This window comes from Hippocampus comes, unplaced genomic scaffold, assembly GCF_001891065.2.
Source record: "Hippocampus comes isolate QL1 unplaced genomic scaffold, H_comes_QL1_v1.1 scaffold322, whole genome shotgun sequence".
In the NCBI taxonomy this organism is placed as follows: domain Eukaryota; kingdom Metazoa; phylum Chordata; class Actinopteri; order Syngnathiformes; family Syngnathidae; genus Hippocampus; species Hippocampus comes.
Window position 1 is genome coordinate 884,959 of NW_017805137.1, and position 15,662 is coordinate 900,620.

Here is a 15,662-nt window from a genome sequence, read left to right on the forward strand (position 1 = left end):
CTATCATTAATTTGATAATTGATCCATTGTTACTATATATGTCAGCGCACCTTAATGATAATTGTACAAACTAATTTTAAAAAACTAAACAATTTGGGCTTCAACTGTTTACCTTTTGCTTCTGTACTGCACTCTCAACGTTTTTGTGCCTTCATGCGTCAACTAAGACGACACAAACTTCTTTTCATCATGTAAAAGCAACAGACAGAAACGTGGGATTATATTGTTCTAAAATGAATGAATTTCCAATTTACATGGGTGTTAACATAAAAAAATGTGACAAGATTTGGCTGTTTAGCTAATGTGCCTGATTTCGCTTTCATACGGTCTTGTGCAATATTTTGTGTTTTGGTGGTCAGTGTTTAAAAAAAAAAAGTCCATCTGATGTATAAATTATCATAAACTGTACACCACTACCCCTCCAAAAAAAATGAGTATAATCAGAAAAGTTGGTTACGATAATGAGGAATTTCAGGCTTTACCCCATGTATTGATAGATAGAAAGCAGTTACTGTACCTTCAAATTGCAGAAATTAATTACTCCAAACTAAAAACAAAACTGTTGATTCATATGTTGCAAAACACATTCATCCCCAACGTCCAATCAAAACAATCATAGTATGAGTGTTTTTAGTGACATTTATTATAACTGCCAACTTGTTTGGAATAATAGAAAAGCTATGCTGGTTATCTTATCATCAGTTTCATCAGATAAAACAAGCATACAATAACATGAATTTGTCATCTTCTAAAACAACCCCAGCTTGCATTCCACCATCATGTGTGGCTCACCCATTATTTCACTCTGTGCTGGGTCTGGGAAAAAAAAAAAAAAGTATGACTGGTTAGCAACATATTTGACAATTCTGACTGTAAATGAGTTTGAGTGCACGTCACCATTGAGGATGTCCTCAAAGCCGATAGATTCATCGGTGCCTCTGAGCGTGTCCAGTGCTAGGTTGGAGCTCTGTAAGAACGGCAGACGCTGGATCTGGAACCAGGAGGAAGATACAAAAGGCAACAATGGAAATATAAAGAAAGAAACCGCTCAGGTGTCAACATACACAGAGGCTCTCTCAACGTTACCTGTCTTGCTGCCCTATATTCCATCTGCAATTTAAGTGGGGCATGAAGACCTTGGATGTTTCTGAGGGAAGAGAAATTCATCTTGTCCTGGTTCAACTGGAACTGTTCGCCATGGAAATACGCCACAGCATTATGGGTCAACAGAAAATACTTGCATCAACAAATTACACAAAGAATTTGTTATATATTTTTGGGTGATGGTTGATGGAACTCTCTGTACGTCTTTGTTGACTGGAAGGCAGCATAAAATTGCTGCACAGTATCATTCAAAACATCACGGGTTAAGTGTTCAGTTTATGTGTCACTTTTTGTGTTATTAAAAAAAAAAAAAAGGTGTCTCGCATCAAGGTACCACTGTGTTTTACAAGCTCTCTTGATACAAAGAAACATAAAAAAAGGAGAATCCAAATAATCTTCTGGATCCTAAAGTGAGTCGTTATTCGAATCAACTTACATTTTTTTCTGACAACTCCAGTGGATGTCCAGGGATGATCTCAGTGTTTACATTGTTGAAACTAATCAGTAAACGACAACATATAAATAACACGTATTACAAGTCCGATGGTGCTCACGTGCAATTTTTAACTTCAAATAAAATTATTTATTCAGTATATACTGAATGTTATATCACGTAACTCACCCATGGCGCAGCGTATCGTGAACGCCGTAAGCCCCCGGTGGACAAAAGCCAGCCACTGGTACGCTCTCTTTCAGCTGAGACTGGATACCTCGAGAATTCTGATATTCATCCCATATATTTGTTAGTAATTCACATGGCAGAATTAAACACAGGAAATTCTCAAATAATCAATCTACGTTTAGGGAAGCAACCCGTATGTTCAACGCAAGCTAACGAGCGTTAGCTCCAGTGACTAATCATATTCACAATAAATGGGGCTGCATCGATGATGGCTGCAGAGGACACCGCACATAGTTGATGTATAAATAAAGATAGCAGTCAATACCATATTAGTAGTATTACTTTACATTAACGACAGGAAGAAAGTGAATCGAGGTACCATTATGATTCGACGACTTGGGCTTTGGCTTGAAGACTGAAATGTGTCGCATTTTTAAGACGCAATGTCCGGTGTGACGTCACGGTGTATGCGTCAAGCTTTTTTTTCCCTTATTGTTTCTCGAATACTGTATTTTAGCTCCAGCCTCCGACTGTTATCGCCGAAAACTTTTTTGTTTTGTTGCTGTAAAGACTACCGACGAGTGAAAAGATATTTGCATTCACTTGGCGTATGATACCATACCACACACGTCTAATGTTGTCGCTAATGACATGTGTAGTTTATTTTGGAGGGTATAGTTTATTTTTAGAGCGTCTGAAATGCAGCTCGAAAGATCCGAGCTTCGTTTCTATTAGTGGTTACTTTATATAATTAATAGTGACCGCATAATGTCAGATGGGGGTATAGCTCAGTGGTAGAGCATTTGACTGCAGATCAAGAGGTCCCCGGTTCAAATCCGGGTGCCCCCTCATTTTCTAAAAAAAATAATATCCACACTCATAATTTTTATTTACTTTCCCGCCTCTCTATAGTTGAAGGCTGACAAAAGCACAATTTTTGATTGAAACTAGTATAAATATGAAAATCAAAATACTGCAGCAAAAACAAATCCAGTATGTACATATCAAATGTACATTTTAGGAATAAAACCTGGCCAGGGACAAGGTCAGTGTGTACCCCTCCTCTTGCTCAAAGTCACTTTGGATAAGTTACCCATCGATCTGGAATTGGATCACTTGTAGAAAGCTCAGCCACCACCCATTATTATTATTTCAGAATGGAACTCTGTCGTAAACTGACGAGATCATGTGTAAATTATATCATGTAATGAACTGTACTGCTCTGTACTGTATTTCCATATTAAATATGGTTGCCTGTCATTTCTAAATTGCAACAGCATCGGGCCTTCCATGGTCAACCAAGGTTGGCCAATGTAGTTTGACTATTTAAGGCAAAAAATCGACAATAGTTTACAACATTCCATGTATATTGCATTGTTACACGCTCTATGCACACACATTAACGCTCGCTGCATCGGCTTGGTAATGTTTCATAATCACGAGAAGTACACACAACAACACGACTCACGGACAGTGAAGATACAGTCACGCATGGACACACACTCACACACAATTTCCCCTGCAATCTCTTTTCAGCTCATTGGCCCAAAAAGTGCCAAGTGAATTTATTATTAAGAGCCAAAGTCGAGGTCGTAGGGTATATTCACAGACCTCAAGCTATGAGCTGCCGGAGGAAATCAGGTCAGCTGAGCCACTGACCTCTTTTGAATCACTTCTTAACATACTGCCGCTTTGCCATCGTGGTCTCTGAAGTGTGGAACTGTATTGCGTCATACTGAGAGGCGATTATCATTTTACCTCTCACAAGAACAGTTCTCACTATGATGTAGCGTATTTCTACAGCCATGTATAATATGGCCACAATAGTAAATACATCATTAAATGAGTATGTTTCTGGACACTGTCCATTCACATTGCAGATTGCGGTTCATTATTGTGTGTGTGCGCGCTCGTGTGTGTGAGTGTGCGTGTATGCAGCTCATGGCGTATTTGAGAGTAACACACAGACAGCACCTTTCTGCCAATCTTCTTTTCCCTCGTGTGATGTGATGTGTGATTAGAGAGGCCCGCGTCCAGGCTGAAGCTTTGAATTCCAGCCAATGGCATCCATTATGTCATCGCCTCGCTTTGCATTTCGCATTTTAAAAAGACAGAAAGAACTTGCTTTTGTAAAATTTGCCTATGTAAAAGCACTGACAAAAGAAAAAGAATCAACCTGCTCCATTGATTAGCCGCATATCCATTTTGCACCATTATAAAGTCTTCTGAAATTTGCATGAAAATGCAGATTACATAACAATTGAACTGAACACCGTAATGCCTTGCAAACCAGAATAACAATCTGTAGATTGCAGATTTAGCCGTTTGGATAACAACTCTCATTAAAATACCCATCCTTTCCCGATTCGCGTTTATCCTGTTCAGGGTCACAGGTGAGCTGGAACCTATCCCAGCTGCATGCATTAAAATCAGGCGAATGAACCACTACGCTGTACTCAATGTAATCGATTTGTAAGTATTGCTTCAAAGCTCACACTGAATGCAGTACCACCATACGGGCAAATGACGGCAGCAAGGGACCAAGGAAAGAAAGGCAGCCACAAGCTCTTTATGATGACAAGCACGTTCTAGCACTTCATCAATTTCATTCCACATCTAGTTAAAAGTCATCCTTTGCTGGAGTCGGTCGTGTGGTCAGGTACTCTCTGTACTGGTCCGTCCGTGCATTTGCCCTACTCGGTGAAGTAGTGTTATTTAATGTTTTTTCATTTTCAATTCTCACTTTCACTGAATACAACAACATCAACATACTGTACTGGATGTAAAATGAAATAATAACAAATGGTACGTTCGGTGACCGGTAACCACGGTTAAACTATGAGCTATTTTGCCATGTGTTTCATATATCTACTATTTTTGGCATAGAGTACTGTATTTGTAAAAATATTTTTTGTTTTGTTGAATAAATGCCAAAAGGCTTTGTGGTATTCTGCTGACTGACTGCAAATGAGAAAGTGGCTGTGACAATCCATGCGGCGCGTTGTACCGCGGCAGCCTGCCTCGATATTATTTAATATTGATGGCAATACTGAGAGACCTGCGTGCTGATTCTTTGGTTTTACTTTGCCGAAGGGCCTTCGGAAGCCGTTGCTTTGATAACCTGGCAGGGTCACCGTGTGACATTTGGGGAGTTCAGTTTTTTTTCTTTTTTTTTTTGTGTCAGTGTTGCCTTGGCAAGTCACAAAGCTGCGGGGTCGAGTGCAGCTTCATCCACCGAAAACATCCTTGCATGAATTCGGTACGCATTTTGTGACATGAATCGCAACTATATGACATTTAAAATTTTAAGGTAATTATAAAAATGTAATTGAACTTTGGTGTGTGTTGGGGGGGGGGTCCACAATCATATATTCGTCCATATTTTTTTCTAGTTCTTGTCCTCATTCGGGTCACTGTTTTGCTGGAGCCAATCCCAGCTGACTTTGGGCAAGGGGGACACCGTGAACCAGCAAATTTCCACAATCACCTCCTGTACTATTATTGGATCTAATCACAGCATGCATAATGAACTCAGGTAGCTCATAATCACAGCCAAGTTATTATCTGATCATATCTCCGAGTTCACATCAGGAGTTCAGTGAGAGATTGTTCATCATCAGTCGGAGCTTAGCTTTGAATTTTAACCATGGGATGGAGATGATACCCAGATATTTAGAAGCACACACACACTCACCTTCACAGAAAGGAAGAGTTTTTAAGGTTCATTATTTGACATTTTTTTGAAACAGTTACTTGTCAGGATTCTGGGCCTCATTAGATCAAGCTTTCCTTTCCCCACCTGGATGTAATCAAGCGTCAACAAATACCCGTCAGTAAACACCGTCGCCTCGTTCACGCTCCTTTCACAAACAGTAATGTTCTTCTTTACTTGGCTTCATTCATATTTTTAATTTCAAATGTGTAATTTAATCATGCTCAAATTCATTGCAGCATAATACGGTGTTGTATTCCAGCGAATCCTCCAAAGATAGAATTACAATGGTCATGGATTCCATAGACCCAGTTTTTATATCACTGTGAGTCTGTGGCCAAATTAAGTGTGGGTCATGTTCAGCAGAGAGCATTTTTTTTTTTTGCTGGGCATAGTCACGTGTTTGCGTGTTGAGTATTGTGAGAGCAGCATCAGGTGCTTCCTACTTTTTATTGTATTTCTGCATGCGCCACAAAGCTCGAGCCCAATGCTTCACATTTTCAGATATCAGGAGCACGCATACGCTCTTGCATTCAACACACATGCATTATTTTTAGCAGCCCAAGTCACGGCTTCCTTCATTGTTATAGAAGAACACTCAAGCTCATAGCTGGGGAAGTTTGAAGACTGAAATAGCAAGAATTAGTCAGCGCGTCACTTCTGGATCCAGTGGCCTGAAAAGTAGCAACAAAAACCCTCTGCGATCATCTGGGGTAATGTTGAGAGTAGATGGCCAAAATGTGTAATTAAGCGACATGTAAAGGGGAGGAAAAGCACTTTTTCAAGGGGAGGTAGGGAGCCGTCAAAGTGGGAGATGAAATGAATGCTGAATAATGAGAACTTTATTTCTTTTAATGAAAGTACTATTTGGCATCTGGATGCTTGTAGGACTTCAGGTCCATATTTTATCATCAGATTTTAATAAGTCATACAGGATACCAGATCATTTCATGCCAGGTGATGTACGATACCAATAATATAAAAGGTCAAACAGTATATTTTTAGAACTAAATACCGTATTCCGTAAATATGATGCATTCATATTCATTTTATGTACCAGCTGTCAATGTGGCTGGAAAAAAAAACCCAACCTTCACTTCGTAAAAGCAGAATTTACATTCTGAATCAGTTTAAAAAAAAAAAAAAAAAAAAAGCAATCCCTGATAGTTGGCACAATTATAAACATTGAAAAAAAAATAATAATAATAAGCAGCGAAAGTATGTTACTCGTTCCAAACAACTCAGCAGTTTTGCTCTTTAGGGCTTTGTATATGCTGACATGCGTGCATGCGTGGCTCTCATTGCACAGTGCCAGTATGCACACAAACTGCTGATGTAGCCTGGAAAATAATGGCATTAGAATATCTATCATATATGCAATAGTGTAATCTCAAAACTGTCACACCACAATGCAGCCGTCGAATAATGGCGGACAAAGAAGGATTATATCATTGTAGGTTAATGGACGGAGACCACCGCACATTGGGTTATTGCATGCCACTAATCTGCCTGAATCGTATATTATGTCAGCCGTTATGCAGTTTGGGTTTATAGAAAAAACAGGCGAGGACTCCCAAATGCAATTTCCCGGGAGTGCTAATACATTTCCCTGAAATGTAGACAGCCGGGTGTTGTATTTGTGGAATTATCGAAATAAGGTAAGTGTCTCTGCCCTCCAACATTGAATCGAAATGCACCAAAAGAGACAGATCATATATCATTCTCTTTGGACAATTTAGAAATATGGGGTCACGGGTGGGGCGGCGGGGGCACTTTTGCTCTTTGCAAGAATCTAGGAGAGAAGATGAATTGTGAGATGAAACAGATGGCGTGTTATAATGATAGCGCCCTGTCCCTTTTCTGATTTACGTCCACTTTAATCTTATGATGCTCTGCAGCCGTAAGTAATCAGCCTCGCCTCTTCCCATCGCCGTAATCAACTTGTACCATAATTACATCTTCCTCTTTGCTTTGTCTTCGCCCTCCTCGATTCATTCATCAGGAACAATCTGCTTGCTCTCAATTCAACCCTAATCTTCTCTTGGTTGCTTAATTGCTTTTTATGTTTTATCCTCATGAATTCATTCAGAATTTGAAGCCGTCGGAGCGCAGCATGAATCCCCAACAAGTGCCTTGCTAATTCAATTAACTCTGTCTTTTCCAAAACATCTTAGCGATTGCGAATCAAAATATTAAGTCTCAATGGAGTGACGATATTAATATATAGATATATTATATATAAGTTCTTTTTGACAGCTCTACTCCAAGTGACTGTTAAGAAACATGTTAGGAGAGCGAGGAGGCTCCAGAGATTGACAGAAAACCTTGTATGCCGCGTTTCTTGTGTGTGCACTGGACAATGTATCCTCTTGCGGGCAAGAAATAGTTGTTTTCCAATTTTGACTACGCTAATACTGTACATAAAATGTTGCCACAACGTATTCCGAATTACCCAACATATTTGCATGTGCTTTAATTAATAAAGCACCACCAGTGCAAGCATTTCAAATCTTGCATAATGCAAATTAGTTTGCCTTGAGCCTTTGACATATTCTCTTGGCAATTAGCGAATCTTTAAAAGTAAAAAAAAAAAAAAAAAGATCTGAACATATTCTAATGAGCAACTGCATTGATGTGAGCTCTGTGTGACAGATAAGCAATGGCTTTTATATGACGCAAGTGTGATAGGCATGCTGAAAAGAACGACTGTAATAAGCAGCACTTTTACTTTGTGCTCGTACTTTAACTTAAAGCTTTCAGGACAAATGTGACATTTTTCTTCATCTTAATATAGGTTTTAATAAAAGGTGGATGTCTCTTTTTTTTTTCACCCCATTTAACGGCACTCCGAGGTTGTTATTGTTGTGAAGGCTTCTTCAACACCAGATAGGAGTCCCTGTGGGAGATTTGGCAGTCAGGCTGATACACTTAATTAAAGTGTTTGAAAGTGGTTAGAGGCTGGTTTTCGTCGCAAGACGTGATTAAAATCCACCCACACCACAATGGATGACGCAGCGGATGACACTTTTCTCGGTCGTTTCTTTTTTTTTTTTTTCCCCAGGAATGATATTCAGCACCATATTGTATCCACTGATCATTTACCTTAAACCTTACCATTAGGCCTGTACTGTTTTGTCCAGTGCACACAATTTTTCAGTCAGATATGTTGGCTTATTGTGCAGGGGTTATCTGAACCCACCAGGGAGACTTTGACTCATTATTTCACATTTTGGCGCGCGCACGCACGCACACACACACACACACACACACACACACACACACACACACACACACACACACACACACAATTTTTGCACACAACAAAATGCCTTAACAGCAGGAGCAGGCGAAAGCAGCCCCTGCCAGCAGACTGTCTCATTACTGTACTTTCCCATCAACACACATTTGACCGGAAATGAATAAGAAAGGGCACTCCCTCAACCAGTTGCTGCCATCCACATGTCAGTGGGTCGTGACATCCATGTGCAAAGCACCCATGTGGCAGTACACAGCCAAAAGAAGCCATTTCAGCACGATGGGTTTGAAAACGTTCTCAGGGATTGCGTCTGTGACTCTCTCGCTGGAAAGAGGTTTGAGTTTTTGCAGAGCAGCACACTCATAAAACGGTTGCTATTCAGACAAAAGACATGGTTCGACAATCCCCCGGAAAAACAATCAACAAAGTGTCAAGAAGCAACACTACAATGAACAATAAAGTCAGAGATGAGTGCTATCATGGAATCCTTTTTGGGGCGTATTCCTGCACCATTTTGCCTTCAACGCCCACATGATCGTGAAATGACCATTCGACAGTTTGGATATGAAACGCTTCATTTCATGAGGAAAGATATGGATCATCATGTGCTTTTTTTTTTTTTTTTTTTTTTAAATGTCATTTGCAGTCTCTTCAGTGTGGCTACTTGTGAACGACACTGATACAGTACAGTGTGTAATAACTGGAGAGATATCCATAGCCGTGTTAGTCTCATCAGACTATTTGGGGAAAAAAGACAAATGAAGCTGTGTAAATAAACCAAATTCCATCAAAATCACATTTGTCAACATTCAACTCACCATGCTGTCATTCATTCCTCGAATAGTTTTGTGTTTGGGTGAGACACTTCAGAAATGCTTCTGTAAAACCTTGGGGACAAGTCTGGTGTCATCAAGAAGTCAACCTAGCACTGAGTGGAATCTGTCCAATTCTTATGATGGAACACCGCAATATGCTGACCTGCATACATGTAAGAATTTGCATTTATAGCCCCGCAGCTTTTTTCTTTTTGTCCATTTATCTCTGCACGGTGATGATTGATGTCTTTCATAAGAACATTTGTCCCGAGGGAGATGGCTAAATTGCTCCAAAAAAAAAAACCAAAACAAAACATCCTCAAATCAGAAGCAGGATATGTCAGTTTGATTCAAACTACTTTCCCGAGTAGTTATGTGTGCGTGTGCATTTTTTTATTTTGACTTGGTTGCTAAGTCATCCTTGAAGCCAAAAATGCAAACGATGGTTAACCATATTTTGTTTAATGACCAGCAGACTCACGTTTAACTAACATTAATCAAAACATGTCGCCTAATAAACTCTGAAAGCATATACTGTAAGTAAACGGCTAGTACATAGAAACTATGTGTTTCCAACCAGCGTCCTGTTTCCCAAAAAATGTACCATTGTTTGATTCAACAACGGTATGGTGAAAAAGACATGATGCTTAGTTCAGTTCCTGCCTTTGTGTGTGAAAGGTGCTCTCACTGTGCAGGCGAACCCGCTTCATTTCAGAAAGCAAGCCAGGTCAAGTGTGGCTTGACCCACTCGGGGAAAGAGCAAGGTAAATAATTTGCGTTTACAGACTCTGCCACAACACTAAAATGAGTCCATGGGTTGTTATTTTGGCCCTTTCTTGCTGTATTTTTTTTATTATTTTTTTTAAATGGCAAGATCATTTCTAATGCACTCTCGTTGTTAATGTGGGTGAACAATTTGATTTTCCCTTCTTCCCAAAGTCGCAACTCTGGGCCATCTATGGAATTCTACGACGAAGACAAAGTTTACGCAACTTTCAAAACAAGTTTTGGTGATTTATGTACCCTTTGAATTCTGCCCCGTGGAGTAATAGCAGTGGCTCTTCAGGCGACCCAACATGAATACAAACTACCGATGGCACTGTGACTTTGTCTTCCTTTCTTTCTCGCCGAGGCCTTTGCCTTAAACCGTACAGTCTTCACCGTGACAGCGCTCAAGGGCCCCAACGGACAGGCCTTTAATTTGCAGGAGTCACACACAGAGAGAGAGAAACAGTACATTGGGTCTGCGAGGGCTCAGTGATCTGATGGAATTTCTTGATGGAGTACGGTATATATTTTGGTGCAACAACCCAAGCTTGTGCAAGTTTTCCTCATTAGTGTCACAGGGACACAGCAATGCAGAACATCGTCACAGTGCATCTTAAAACACATGGATTTCTTTTGCTTGAGTTCTCTTCAATCCCTTAAACTCGAGCCAAAGCCGCCCTTAAGTAAGGTGATTATAACCATGCCTCTGATTGTGCGAATGTGGAGAGAAACGAAGCGTGGAAGCTTGCAATGTCATCAACGCTTGGAAACCAGTTGAAACCCCTTAAGTGGAGCCAATCCAGCATTGATGAAAGTTCTGATTAGGCATTTATCAATTATACAAGCAATGCAGGAGGCATTTTACACAACAGCTTGCTCCATGTGATTAGATAATTTTATGATGCGCATAATTGCCACGACAACAAGTCGATAATCAATTTCCGCAATGAATCCATCCATCCAACCATCCACGCAGCAAGCTGAAGTCAATAAGCAAGACTCACAAAAGAAGAGGACAGTAAATGGGTTATGGATGGCACACATGCTATTAGCAAAAGGTCACACAGCGGTAGACTTGTGAAGAGTAGACATAAAAAAAAAAAAAAATGGATGCAGAGCCCTGCAATTCAGAGACAGGATTCATAATTCAGGCAAGGGCTACCATGCACAAACATTTCGACCAGATAAATGAATAGCTGCACTTATATAAGCATCACTTTTATTGCCTGACATCAAGTTTACGCTCACTTCTTGTGCAATTTTATGCCGGGAGCTTTTTCCTCTTGACTGATGTCAGAGTGAAATTCAACAACTAATCTAATGCTTGGAGACGGCTTCTTTTACCAAGCTCTGTACCCTTTCAAATCAGTTTTGTTAAATTTGCTTCAATTTATATACAGTGGGTATATATATATATATAATATATATATATATACCTACAGTATACTGTATATGTGAAAGGGCACAGAGTTTGGTAAAAGAAGCCGTTTCCAAGCATTAGATTTGTTTTTGCATTTCACTCTGACATAAGTCGAGAGGAAAAAGCTTCAAATAGGAGACAGTTACTGTATTCAAAATGTCAACAACAGCTCTAATCAGAATGTAGACTGGAACATTTGCTTTTCAATAAAAAATGTCAAGGACATAAAGGGAAAAAATTCTCAATGCAACGACAATACTCTGAAGGTAAGTAAGCCTGGCGTCTCGCAGGCAGGCTCCAATTGACCGCGACAACCCTCAACTGCTGGCCAGACAATTGCAGGGCACATACAAACAAGCATCCACACTCACATTCACGTCTATGGTCAATTTTTGAGTTTTTAATTATGTGCATGATTATGGAATGTGGGAAGATAGCGTCGAAAAAACTGACACAAGCACAGGGAAGAACATCCTCGGACAAATGTTGTTTTTTGAGCACCTCGCAATAATTTCATGTGTCAACTGCAAGGTCACGAGCACCAATCTTCCTTCCTTTTGTCTCCCATGTGTTCAGACAGCAACCATAGTAGTTAATTATCTTTGAATGTGGTAGCACCCCTCAAGCGCGACTGATACAATGCAGGAAACGCGTCAGCTTGTCATGCAGGCATCAGCAGCGCAAAGCGACGTGTGTGCAAATTGTTTGTTTCTGGCATTTTGGTTCCACTTGACTGAAAAGCAGAGCAGCTATTCAGTGTGGGGAACTGCATTACTAAAAATGCTTTCAGTGTTTCCAGGACGAGGAGGTTGGTCACGCAAAGATTTGCCAACACATTTGGTCATGAATACATAGCTGCAGAATATGATTCAACCAAGTATTGAGAAACTGTATTGCATTGAACGTGTAGCTCACATCTGTCCGACAAATACACACAACCAAAGCAGAAAATGGGTCAGAAAGCAACACGAAACAACACAACTTGGAGTCGCAGGAATCTTCCTGTCTTAAATCGAAGTGGAAAGCAACCTAAATGTCATAGTTAATAATCGCTCCGATTATTCAGCATTGCAAGACGTGAATCAATTCGAACTTAAGTCGCTGACGCTAACACTTGGGCTTTCTGCGACTGTTGGATTTACCTGCGGATTTGAGATGGGGCGGGGCTGCCACTGACAGGTGACCATTCATTTGACATAAAAAAAATCGCAGTTTGATTCAAAAGGAAATCACTCACTTCATCGCCAGCAGAACCCCAATGGTAAGCTACGTTTCTTATGTCTGCTTTTCTTTGTCAGATCTGTGGAATTATCTTTTAGATTCAATCATGCTTGCTTGCTTTGTTTGTCTGCTTTGCTTTTCGTGCCCGTGGAGTGTTGTTTGCTGCGTCGCTTAACGTTTACTTGCTGTTCGCAATCGGCAGTGCAAACACTCGCTGGAGTAGCGTTTAAACAACGTAGGCAAAAGTTATTAAGTTGTGACATGCAATTGCAGTGGTGTCCATGCTTAGTTCTGTTTTGTTGGAGTGTTGACACGTCACGTTTGTCCGGCTGCATTGGAAAATTTGAATGACGATTTTGCCTTTACGGCCAGAGGTGGAAGTGCTTTGCTTCCGGGTTTGACCGCTGGGATTTGTAGTCCTTTTGTTTGGTTCCACTTGTAAGGTTTCTCATTAATTTTAGACTCTCAATCTTGATGATGTTATAAATAATTTTAATTACATTTGTAACATCACCTCTCACCTGAGTCTATGCATGCTGGAGTGACTACAAAAAAGAAAATCCAGAATTTTACTTAGGGTTGTAATGACATGTCCTACAATTAATTTGTCAATTTTGTTTACTGTTATTAAGCAAAAATAGCATTAAAACATGGATATTTGTGGCAGTCTGCGCTTCTGTTGGTGGATTTTGCACATCCATTAAAAAGTAATAGTTGTGGCGTGTGAGGAGTGACAAAAATAAGAGCTGTAGTGGGCAGATCATGACATGACAAGCAAAGTGAATTAAAAAAAACAAAGAAAAAAGGATTAATCGACAAAAGAGTAAAGGGACAGATGCATCACCACCAAATTCTATGCGAGTCGGAAGTCATTTTCCAGACGTCCACCACGTTTCGAGCACTTTGCACGAAGGCACCAGATGTGCTTGTGCCGATGACCTCATTTCCTTCACTCTAGCGCTTATCGTTGCTAGGTTACAAAATCCTCCTCTAAAACACCCATGTAGGTTAAAATTTGGGGACCGAAGTGAATGTTCCTTGGCATAGGCTGGCAAAAAGCTATCATATCCCTGCATGGCACGTAGGGCCAGGATATAAATTTTGCATCTCACCGCTTGATTTTTGACAGATCAGTGAGACAGAAGTGACACTGATGAGTACTGTGGTTTTTCAGACGTGATACTATTTTTGACTTCAAGTGCTGTCCTGTTGGGGTGAAAGCAGTGGGGTGACTGTGCTTTACCAGCCCTGACTTTGAAATGATTTGTGTGACCAAAAAAAAAGCTCAATCAGATCCTTGAAAATATTTGAGAGACATGGTTTCATTTGTTGGAAAGCATGAGAATGAGCGGAAACTCAAATCATGAACTCATTGAAGAAGTGATTCACATTCATTCTCAAAATCAAAGTGTCAAAATGAAATGATTGTCTGATCCAGCCGTGGTGCGTCCCAGTAATGTGTATGGATTCCAGATGCCTGTATGTGCAACCTTTCCTAATGAAACAGTTAGCTTGCTCAGCATGCGTACTCTTGAGTTTACATTTTTGGAATTTAGTATGTATCATACCACTAAGACTGGCAAGTGAAATATAAAAATGGAACAATGTTGCTACACATTGGAAATGACATTGAAATATGCACATTTTCATATCTTAAGTGCGCCATCGAAGCATGCAGGCGTAATGGAATTTGTAGCCCGCTTGTACTCAAACGTTTTCATTTAACGTGCATTATTATTAGTGGTATCTCCTATCAGTTTTCTTCAATTCAATTAGCACGTCACATAGAGTAAATGGATAAAGACCCATGTCAGTGGGATGAGGCGATCGTAAGCAGCGTGGGACCCCCGAGGAAGATCCACGGGCGTGCATTGTGTTTCTCTCATGTCGTCCTCCAGGCAGGATGCAGGCCAGCGTTCAAGGCAAACAGCATTATCTGTGTGTATACACAACACATCTCCACAGGACCTTTAGCCCAAACATTCGAAAAAGCCAAACATCCTTCCCAACAACTGCAATACGGTCCGGAGAGACAAAAGGAAATATGGACCTGCGCAGATAAATAAGGGATCTCGGATCGAGTGAAAGGATCCCAGCAAGTACGCAGGGAAATCAGCCTGGAAAGTTCTTCTTTTGGCTTTAGGCACCACTTCCGTTTGCTTTAGGTGACAGATATATTTGTGCTATTCTGTTGAGGTTACTCTGACTGAAACTTAGTTCAAACTCTGGCTTAAGATAAACGAGGGGACATATGCTCCATCGATCTTGCCAGAATTGACTTGAAACGGTCGAATGCATTTGATGAGGGGGAATGAAGAATATTCAGATTCAGTGCAACATAATCTTGTTTTTTTTTTTTTTCCTGCGGGATAATATGACAGTGTGTCTCGCTCTCAAGAGCGAGACACTTGCTCTTAAATCCTCCTCCTTCCGTGCAAGTTCTGAAAGATTGCCAATGTTGAAGTGGAAAGTGCTACGTTCCATGAAAAGACAGAATGGAGGATATAGCAGAGCCTATACGGTAAACGCCAACAGTCGCCATCCATTGAGGGCTTCTGCATGATAAATAAACATTGATGCAACATAAACAGAATTCCCGTATGTCCCCAACAAGAGGTCAACGGCATCGGTGACCTCCCCCGGAAGGGAGGATCTGCGTCATGTCTTCATATGTCACATGGTGAGGAAAGCCATCAACATGCCGTTAAGCAGACTTTTTGTTTATCCAGCAGCACTTTATTGGC

At 40.4% G+C, this 15,662-nt stretch overlaps 1 protein-coding gene and 1 non-coding gene across 2 annotated transcripts; one reads left to right on the forward strand and one right to left on the reverse strand.

Annotated features, from left to right (window-relative positions):
* Positions 1-621: 621 nt before the first annotated feature.
* pomp (proteasome maturation protein) lies at positions 622-2,230 on the reverse strand. The gene is made up of 6 exons (XM_019866895.1): positions 2,106-2,230; positions 1,727-1,824; positions 1,541-1,601; positions 1,087-1,188; positions 898-991; positions 622-816 (listed from the first exon to the last, which is right to left on the reverse strand). The coding sequence occupies exons 1-6, from the start codon at positions 2,106-2,108 to the stop codon at positions 749-751; spliced, it is 426 nt and encodes a 141-aa protein (XP_019722454.1). The 5' UTR covers positions 2,109-2,230; the 3' UTR covers positions 622-748.
* A 273-nt stretch (positions 2,231-2,503) lies between these two features.
* trnac-gca (transfer RNA cysteine (anticodon GCA)) lies at positions 2,504-2,575 on the forward strand. The gene has a single exon. It is a non-coding gene; the product is annotated as a tRNA-Cys (tRNA).
* The last annotated feature ends 13,087 nt before the right edge of the window (positions 2,576-15,662 follow it).

Bases quoted from the DNA above. Each gene is read 5' to 3' on its own strand.
- pomp (XM_019866895.1), bottom strand. The intron at 1,602-1,726 runs GTGAGTTACGTG...TTTACTGATTAG, and splicing joins CACGATACGCTGCGCCATGG to TTTCAACAATGTAAACACTG. The intron at 817-897 runs GTGACGTGCACT...TTTTTTTCCCAG, and splicing joins CTTTGAGGACATCCTCAATG to ACCCAGCACAGAGTGAAATA.